General features: G+C 32.6%; 1 protein-coding gene across 1 annotated transcript; it reads right to left on the bottom strand.

The window, feature by feature from the left end:
* Positions 1–6,565: 6,565 nt before the first annotated feature.
* LOC142617217 (pectinesterase 2-like) lies at positions 6,566–10,448 on the bottom strand. Its single transcript, XM_075789984.1, has 2 exons — positions 9,511–10,448; positions 6,566–7,465 (listed from the first exon to the last, which is right to left on the bottom strand). The coding sequence occupies exons 1-2, from the start codon at positions 10,364–10,366 to the stop codon at positions 6,777–6,779; spliced, it is 1,545 nt and encodes a 514-aa protein (XP_075646099.1). The 5' UTR covers positions 10,367–10,448; the 3' UTR covers positions 6,566–6,776.
* Positions 10,449–10,721: the final 273 nt, after the last annotated feature.

The following is a 10,721-nucleotide window of genomic DNA, read 5'->3' as shown; positions in this document are numbered from 1 at the left end:
AACAAACAAATATCAATATTATGTCAAAATCATGCATAGCAAAAAAGTAAATAAGATAAGATATGATGACTTAGGAAAACCAATGAAACAAAGTAGTTTCACAGTAAAAAACCTAGGGGGAAAACCTTCCTGAAAAGCAATCCACTATAGCATAGAGAAGTTTTAGATCTAATATAAAACTTTTGTCCCTCAACTCTACAAGCCTTGTAGATAAACTTACAGCAGAAATCTTCTACTGCTTTAGAACCTCTAAACTCTCTAGTATATGAACGCCACCAATGATGCACGGATTCCAGTACATGAATAACTCCTTTGTACGAATCCCAACACGTGACTAACCCCAGCAACTTGAAGAAGATGTTGTTGGCTACAAAGTTCTTCACTTCATTAACAATGAAGATCAAGAAGTACTTGGTTACAAAATCCTAAGGCACAAAAGACGCAATAACTTCTTGCAGATAGAATAAGACACTCAGTCACTTTTTCATATGTTCTCTATGTGCATACACATTGTGACGACCTTTAAAGTTAGCCTTATATATGTCTAGGGTTGTGAGAAAAGAGACCCTACACAAATCTTTTAGCATGGGTTGAAAATCAGATCTAAAAATTCTAATTTCGTAGATTTTGATAGATTCAGCTTCTCTTGAGCTTCCTTCATTAAGTCTTAATAGATTTTTTGTTGAGGTATCTGTTGAGATTTAATGAACAGTTTTTCTTCACTTATTTCTTGGTCCAATCTTCATGGCTTTAATACTTGGCTTGAACAACATGTTTCTCAAAGTACTAAGCCCATCGTAGATTTACCTAATTACAAGGATTAACTAATTACATAAAAAATATGTTCTTAACACATTTGGAAGGATAAGGTTCATTTCCCTTGATACTTGTCCCATCAGGGTTTTACTAGAAGGTTTTTACACCAAGCTGTGAGCTGTGATGACACTATTTAGGAGTCATTTCCTCATTAATGCGACTAGTTAAGTGGGTTCAGAACATTGAATATGGAGGTGATGGATGCTTTATTTGCATTCTTCCTTTTCTTGCTTGACGACAAATCTTCCTAATATTCCTCAGTTTGTACTTGATGGTCTTTAGAACCAGGCCTCGGCCTTTCCGAGGATGTGTCAGTATCCTTAGGGTCCTTGGGTATTCTAGTATCCTGATAGTAGTTTCTAAGGTCTATTCTTCTGACATTGACCTCCTCTCATTTATCCCTGTCATCGGCTTCTCATCCTCCCACAAACAGTTTCGGGGAAGAACATGAACAGTCATAGGAAGAACACAAAGAACATAAACAAACATGATCCTCTAACAAAATAATGAACAAATAATAAAGAAAATAAAATAAAATAAAATTTCATTTTAATTATGTAATTATTATTTAAATAATTAAATAATAACTAAAATTTTATTTTAATTATATAATTATTATTTAAATAATTAAATAATAACTAAAATTTTATTTTTAAGAAAAATAATTAATGAAAAGAAAACAATAATGACATGCCTTTTTTTTAATATTTTAAATGCTGATGCGACACTGTTTAAATGCCAAATAATAAAATTTATTGTTATTTTAATGGCCACGTAGACGTTTTGTGTGCCAACTATGCACTTTGTCTACAATGTAGACTATTTTTGTTCGTGAAATAACGACAGGGACCAAAATAAAACACATTTTTTATTTTAGGGACTAAATACGGTAAAATTAAAAAGTATGGACCAAATTAGAATAAGGTTAAAATGTAGGGGAAAAAAAATGCATTTTTGCCTTTGGATTTCATATTGTAGTTAGATAGTTTCCGTTTGTTAACTTATTTTGGATTTTTACCTTGGAACTTAGAACTTGGAAAATATATTCCACATGCGTTGATAAATATTTTGGTACTTGGTTGCTAATTAAACATTTATTGAATTTTTTATAGGCAAAAATGCACTTTTCGTCCTTACATTTTGGGTCAATTCCCATTTTGGTCCCAAAATTGATTTCGTTACGAATTTCGTCCCTAAAAAAAGAAAATCGTTTTTAAAATGGTCCCTGCCGTCAACCCATTGACGGAAACCTCCTACGTGGCAGACGGAAGGTCCTGCTTGCTGATGTGGCGATGACGTGGCCATTAAAATATTATTAAAAATAATTATTTAGAATTTTTAAATGCCACATCAGCATTTTAATTTTTTTAAAACAGAATCACGTCAGAAAATTAATATAAAAAATAAAATAAATTTTAAAAAAACCTTAAATCTAATTTAATTTAAAAAAAAATTACTTATCATCATTACACTTGTTCTTCATGTCCTTCCTAATCAAACCCAGCAATATTCTTCCCAATCAAACCCAGATTACAAAACCCAGATTACAAGAACACAAACCCACAACCAATAACTCCAATCCAGATCACAACAACACAGACAAAAAAAGAAAAAAAAAAAAAAAAAAAAAGAGATCGGAGACCCAGATCAAAATCAAGATCAACCCAGATCCACCGAGGCTCGTCACCTCTACCATTCAGATCTTCCTTCGACTCGGTGGACCTGAAGAAGAGCGTCGCTGCTTCGGTGGTGGAGGTGGACTCGCTGGGGTCGGCGGAGGAGAGAAAGGTCAATCTGACCCACCACGCAAAGCCAAAAGACCCGACCCAGAGAGATCGGAGAGAAAATCTGACACCTCCATCGTTCAGATCTTCAGATCCATCGTTCAGATCTTCCTTCGGCTCGTTCCCTCCACCACCCAGTCCGTCTTGTTCAACCCAGATCGATATCTTCCTCTCCTCATCCTCGTTCTCTTTTTCTCCACCGACCTCCGCCACCTCTTCTCCTTCTCCTTCTCCAACTCCGATCTCCGTCTCTCCTCTCGCGACCGCATGCGCGAATCCGAGCTTCAAGCTCTCTATTTGTGGAACCGCTCTCAATCTAACTCCAATTCCACTTCCATTTCCAATTTCTCCCAATCTGACCTTAACCTCGCTGTGCTCAACCAGATTTCACTGAACAAACAAATTCAACAAATTCTCTTATCCTCACACCGCAACGGCGACTCCTCTCAGGGATCCGAACCCATCGATGTTTCCGATCCTCGCTTCGGGTTCGACGCATGTGCCAAGGTGGGTCAGAAGAACAAGAACGAGCGAAGAACCATTGAGCGATGCACTTTTGTTTGTTTTTTATTTTTTTTTAAATTAAAATTAAAATTGAGGAATTAAAAAAAATTTTAAAATTTTTTATTAATTAAAATGCTGATGTGGCATTTAAAAATTCTAAATAATTATTTTTAATAATATTTTAATGGCCACGTCATCGCCACATCAGCAAGCAGGACCTTCCGTCTGCCACGTAGGAGGTTTCCGTCAATGGGTTGACGGCAGGGACCATTTTAAAAATGATTTTCTTTTTTTAGGGACGAAATTCGTAACGAAATCAATTTTGGGACCAAAATGGGAATTGACCCAAAATGTAAGGACGAAAAGTGCATTTTTGCCTTTTTTATATACACATTGAGTCAAAGTTTAAATATATTTGTTTCGTAAGTATAGATGTGGCGATGTATGGCATGCTGATTACATCATATGATGCAAATCTTTATTTATTTATTAATGAATTCATAATTTACATGATTATTCAACACACAAAGTCACTATCTGATCCTACAATCCTATGTAGGGTCTTATGATCTACAATCCGATCCTATGATCCACAATCTCACATACCTCCCATGATCCTATGTAGCATCCTGATCTTGACAACTTTGGTTAAAATACTTATTGTTACCATGGTTGTCAAAATTACGATCTAGATTGTAAGATCATATGATTTTACGATCTCATATCACCAAAATGTTTAAAATCGTAAAAATTGTAGGACAGTATAAGATTATATAGGATCATAGGATCAACTGGTATCCTACCAAAACATATTTTTGTTTTTCTTAATGGGATAAATTTTTGGTTTTGTTGAAGTTTTAAGTGTTTTTATTTTTCCATGTTATGATGGTATGACTTTTTGTTTTTTCTAGAAAATTATATTAACATAGGCAAATACTTTCTAGTTTCTAGTTCACTTTTAATCAATATGAAAAATTCTTCATCATTTCTAAATGAAGAATTTGATGTTGGCTTTGCCGCCTTGTAAGTTATAATGTTGTCAAATTTGTTTGATTAGTATATCAATTTGTGTTCTGTTATTACTTAAATGTTTTTATTTAAATATAGTTTGATTAGTTATGCTTGTATCTGTATATTGATTGATTGATTGATTTTTTTTAGCATGCTCTGTAATTGTTGCTGAGTGGTATAACTTGAACAGTTAAGTGTGAATATGTATCTTGATATCCTTTGTAGCTCTAGTATATAAATACATAATGTGTACAAAGATAATGAAATGGATAATGATGATTTGGATGGTGGTTATAAGAACCTTAGAATGTGAATGATTAAATGTTCACTTCATTTTAATATTCATCTTCCTTTTGGATTTCATATTGTAGTTAGCTAGTTTCTGTTTGCTAACTGATTTTAGATTTTAAACTTCGAACTTAGAACTTAAAAAATATATTCCATATGCGTTGATAAATATATTGGAACTTGGTTGATAATTAAATATTTATTAAATATTTTAGATACATTGAGTTAAAATTTAAATATATTTGTTTTGTTAGTATAGATGTAGTAATGTATAGCATGCAGATTATATCATATGATGCAAATCTTTGTTTATTTATTGATGAATTCATAATTTACATGATTATTTAACATTCAAAGTTGCCATCAATTTATGTTTTGCTTTAAATCTGAAAATAGGTAGGATCTTACGATTCACGATTTAATCCTATGAGTCATGATCCCACCTACCTCTCACGATCCAACGTAGGATTCCGATCTTTACAACCTTGATTGTTACTTTATTTGAAGAACTTGATAATAATAAATAAATTGTTGTCTCTATCAACTGAAATTTATATGCATGTTGCATGTTTTGTTAACACACTTATTGTTATTTTATCTAAAATACATGTTGCACGTTTTCTTAAAAAACTAATTGTTACTTTGTCTAAAGAAGTTGATAAGAACAAATAAGTTGTTGTCTTTATCATCAAAAACTTAGATGTATATTACATATTTTGTTAAAACACTTATTGTTATTTTATATAAAGAAATTGATAAGAACAAATAAGTTATTGTCTCAATCTAAAATTTTTTTTATCGAAAATATTGTTGTAATCTAGTGAATCCACTTGGCACAACCATAGCTTAGTAAAAATTGCTGCAATTTAGTAAAATTACTAATGTTATGCCCATGAAATGCACAATTTAATTAAAAATCATATGTAACTTAAACAAAAGATAACAACAACTAATTTTTGTATTTATCTAAAAAATTGACAGAGATTTATAAAGAAAGTTGATAAGAATAATTATAATTTTTTGTCTATCCATGAGGTGTTTAAAAGAAATAAACAATAAAATTAAAGGTTGAAATTAGTTGTTGTATATGTGTATTATGATTGTTTTTTTATTATATAAAATTAATGTTGATATGAACAATTAGTGTGAAACCAAAATTCTAATCCCCTAGAATGCTAAAACTCATAACTCATAATGAAGTAGATTTCCAATTGCTAATTAAATAAATCACTTAGAAATTATAGATAAATTAATAATAAAAGGATTAGCTGAAAAATTTGGATTGTAATCAAATTAAAATTTTTATCAACTTAGAAATTATAAGAGAAGAAGATAAGAACAAAGAAAAAAAGTTATATACATACATACACATTAAACATATATATATATATATATATATGTGTGTGTGTGTGTGTGTGTAAAATTTGATCAAGTTTTTTGGTAATTTTCTCAAATAATTAGAAACCAATAAAGAATATCACCAAATCGTTTTATTGGGCCATAGATTATACATAAAACAAAATATTAGTACTGTTCGTACATGGTCGTATAATTTGAGAAATACGAAGTTACGAACCAGTTCCTACGTATACGACGTTAACAATAGTTGCAGCTATCTCTAGAAAGTTGACAAGTAGTTTTCAGAAGAGTTTGAAAGTTATCCCTTCTAGATTTAATTACCTATTATCACTTTGTTTTCAAAGATTTGAATCTTAAAAAGTGAACGCATACTTTTTCTTTTATGAGAAACAAAGCATACATTTTTTAATTGGTCAATGAATCATGTCAATGCCTAACTATAGGTAAAATCCCTTGACCACTAGATTTGGATAATTAAATTGAAATAATGAAAAAGGGATCACCGTCAAATTACAATTTGGGTAATACTTTGTTTTTAATTATTAGAACATTACTTTTTTGCAGAACTCATCCTTGACTTACATGAAAATCCATCACATACATGTTTTTCAACAAGCACTTTGATTATCTGTGTGACTTGTTGAGAAATTTACATCTCAAAATGTTTGTCTATCTATCTATGCATTTGAATATATAGAAAGTGTCGTCTCCTTTACCAAAAAAGAAAATATATATATATATATATAAATAAAGTAGAAACCTCATTTTATATACCAAAGCAACAACCTTAGCCAAAAGTATCGTGCAGAATATTAAACATAATCGATTTTATTTATTTTGAATCCTTGATCACAACTTATCAAAGAATGACAACTATTACACAATCTTTTTTAGCTGTTGGCAGCAATCAACTTATTTTTTTACCATGAGGAACTCAAATGCAAATTTGTCATTAAAAACAATTGAACAAATTGAAGGCATGTATATGACAAATTGACAATTTCCTTGAAAAAATTAAAGGTTAGCTGTGTAAGGCACGTTGGTAACTGGCAACCATGAACCGCCAGAGATGAAGTTTGCAACAGTATATTGTGAAGCTACAGATGCACTAGTAATGACATGGTAGCCAGGCCAATTAACCCTATCAGCAGTTGATGAGCCTGGCCCCGTGTTGGCATACTCCCCATAATACAAGGTATCAAGGGCAAAATTTCCACTCCATTCCATCCATCCCGCTGGAGCAATCAAGCTATCTAAGTATGTTTCCATAAAAATCGTGCGTGAGTACTCCTTCCATGGCCTCCCTAAGTATGTCGTAACCGAACTCTGGGATGCCGTTAAATCTGAAGCAGCCTTGACTGTACAATCATGAATGGAAATTCCAGTGTTTTGATTAGGGTCAGTCCTACCTTGAGCAGTGAGAGTGTTGGTCTTGTTAGGAGGGTAACGTGCATAAATGTTACAATTTTGTAACACAACCGCTGCATTTCCAAATATAAAATCGACTGTGCCATATATGTCGCATTCCCTATAAAATTGCCTTTGGGAATGGACATAAAGGGTGTCTTGGTACCCTTCGAAGCTGCATCTATAAAATACTGATAGATCAGACCCAGACCGTAAGGCCACGGCTTGTTGATTTGCTGCACCAGCAGTGTTTCTGATAGTGATGTCTTGAGCAATGAATCCATCTCCCACAACAGCTGAAAATTCAAAATAAGAAGAGCTTAATTTTCATGTCAAAAATATTTTAGTTAAATTCTAGATTAACATTCATTATTTTAGTATAATTGTGACTGTATATATAAGGTGTAAGACATAATATTTTGGGTTAGAACCGCAAGTAATTAAATACGACAATAATTATTAGCATAAAAGCATTATTATATATACACAAGCAATGTCTTGTTGGCCACCTTTGATTGAAACTTAATTAAGCAAACAAAACCTATCCAAAAGTAAAATAAAAACCTTAAATTATAAAAAAATCAGATCGTGAATTTTTCTCCTAGTGGGCCATGCCCTACGACTTGTACAAATTTTAATGGGTTCTTGTCCACATTTCTTAGATGCAAAGGGTTCGGTCGTTGGTAGTTGGTACCATAGCGTACAGACAGGCTCAAACTAGGTACTTTAATGATCTTGTCATTTTCTACTTGACATGCAAAGATGTACACGTCTTCAAATATTTGTTAGATCACTTAAAAAGCAATAGTCTGTGAATTAATTTCTACCCTTTAAACTTTGTGACTCAACAGCTTTAAACCTTGTATATATTATCTATTCATCTATTAATTTTCTTTTAAAATATTTATACTAATATATTACCTATTCATCTCTTGTATTTTGACTATTAGAATAGTTATTTTAGCAAAAAAAACCAAAAAAACTAGTATATATATATATATTAGATTAATTAGCAAAGCTACTGTCTTTAATTTAAGAGAAACTTCTTGCACAAGTAACTTTCTATATATATATTATTCCAGCAAAAAAAAAAAAAAAGCAAAAATTGCGTATGGAATTTGATGTGACCTCCGTTATATCACACTGCAAGTTTCACAGACGATAACTACTTCATGCAAATATAAAAAAAAGATCAGTCATAAATACTTAACTAGGTCATGACTGGCTAGGCCTTGAGTATTAAACCAAAGTTTGCAATGTATATCTCAGCAAAAAAAGAAGAAGTTTGCAATGAAGTGCAGGTGGATTTCGTTCTTGATGGTGGAGTTGCCTAACGTCACGCAGTGTTAGAATAATTTGTAAATCAATGAATCTCATGCCTGTGGTAACTTAATTAAGAGAGAGAGAATATTATACCACTAATCCAAATGTTGTCAAATTTGATGCTATAGTCGTCGTACTATTTTGCTATAGTCATCGTACTTAATTTTGAAAAATAAGGCCAAAACATAATTGATAATCTTGGAAAGAAAGTATTTTATATATTCAATACGTGTATTGGTTGTTTGAACTCCAATTTGACAAAGAAAAAAAACGCAACTTCTTCGGCAAAATCTTGTCAAAATTGATGCCTTAGTAATCCTACTTAATTTTGAAAAGAAGGCTAAAATATATAATTAATTGATAACTAAAATCTCTTGAAAATTTGTATCAAAAAAAAAAATCTCTTGAAAACTAAGAAAGTATCCATCCGAAATATGTATTGGATGCGTGTCTTACAAACTCCTGAGAACCCCATGTTATGAGACATCCAATACATATGTTGGATGCAAGAGATACTTTTCTTTCCTTTGAACCTAAACCTACATGTGTGACCTGGATTAAAATTAAAAAAAAAAAAAACCCAAAACCAAGCCTTGGTTTGGTATATGAATGGCGTGCATTATGAAATATGACTCCTTTCAAATTAAAAGTTTTATGAATAATCTCACGAAATTTTTTAAATTATCCATTCAATAACTCAGCTGACTTACATGTCTAAAAAGCCAACTAAGGTCAATATACGCAAGTAGGTGCTTTTTTTTTTCTTTTTTCTTTTTCAACTGGTCAGAAGTTTCTCGGCATTCTTGCATTACTTGCTTTCATCCTTTCAAACCTCTAAACTTCCTCTTCTTAATCTCTTTTATCTCATATCTAAACCTAATTTATCTTAGTCCAAGCCACGATTTTATCCACCAGACATATAAATATATATGTAATATTTTGTAGGGAACCAATTAATTACAATTTTTTAGCACAAAATTTAGCATATTATTAGAAGTAGTCAATTGAATTTACTTACCAATAGTGGCTGAATTGAAGGTTGTAGAACCTCCACCAACACTTTTGCTCCCAGTGACTATGGTTTTTCCTATACCATCTCCCACCAACATAATATTCTTCAACGTTATCTCAACGTTTTCGTTGTATGTCCCAGCCTTCACATATATCACAAACCTCCCACTTCCTGACTGTGATGATGCTGCACTTATCGCCTCATTTATCGTCTTATAATTCCCCGAACCATCTTGTGCCACCACGATATTGGCCTTAGGAGCCGAAGATGACTGCAAGAGTTTCCGGTCCCCGGGCTTAACCCAAGTTGGGAAACCATGTTTATAACTCGGTACAGTGTATGGAACTTTGTTAAGAGCCAAAGCATTGCTGATTAGCTTAGAAACATTGTTTGACATCAACGGCAAGAGATTCTCAGGGACCCCTAGTTCAATAAACCCGGCCCGACACGTCTCAAGGTTGGTTAGAGCCGTGCTGAGCCATGTCTGGGCATCGGTTTGGCTGCACTTGACATTAGGGTCGATGGTTTTGTTAAGCCTAAGGTGGGTGTACTCATAAAGCTCAAGGCAATCAGCCCATGCGGCCTTTTCACGAGCATTTTTGCACTTGGGCCCTAGTGAAAATATGTTACTTTGAGCTTTTAGGGCACGTTCTAGTGCTAGCTGCTTTGAGATTGTGAAAAAATCGGACTTTTGCTTGATGGGGTTGCGGTAATTAGGCTTATGGCTTAAAAAATACTCACATGGCTCAGGGTTTGGGGTTTGGCTACACCATTTTTTAATATCTGCTTGGGAGTAACCAAGAATGGTTGGAGACAGAAAAAGAGGCACAAATAGAAGTGTAACCAAGACTCGAAGTGCCATGTTTTGGCCTTTTCGATGGGCTATAAGAGATGTTTGACAGACAAGGGACAATATTAGATGTGAATGATTGGGTGTTTGGGATTTGTATGGAACTTCATGCCTCCAAACTCATACTTATATAGAAGAAGAAAACGATAAGAGTCGTAACAATGTGGGAAGCACAATATTTTTTCTAATAATTAATGACTTTTTTTTTTTTCAAAATTAGAATGAAGGATATTATAAAATAATAACATAACGTTATGGCGGCTAACAATAATTTTATAAAATATTATATTACCGTAGTATTACAATAATTTGTACTTTGGTTTGGGGTAGTTTTTGAAAAAACTAACTATAATTGACTAAATTTTGC

Source organism: Castanea sativa, chromosome 11, assembly GCF_040712315.1.
Source record: "Castanea sativa cultivar Marrone di Chiusa Pesio chromosome 11, ASM4071231v1".
NCBI classification, from domain to species: Eukaryota; Viridiplantae; Streptophyta; class Magnoliopsida; order Fagales; family Fagaceae; genus Castanea; species Castanea sativa.
This window is presented reverse-complemented; position numbering and strand designations above follow the sequence as displayed.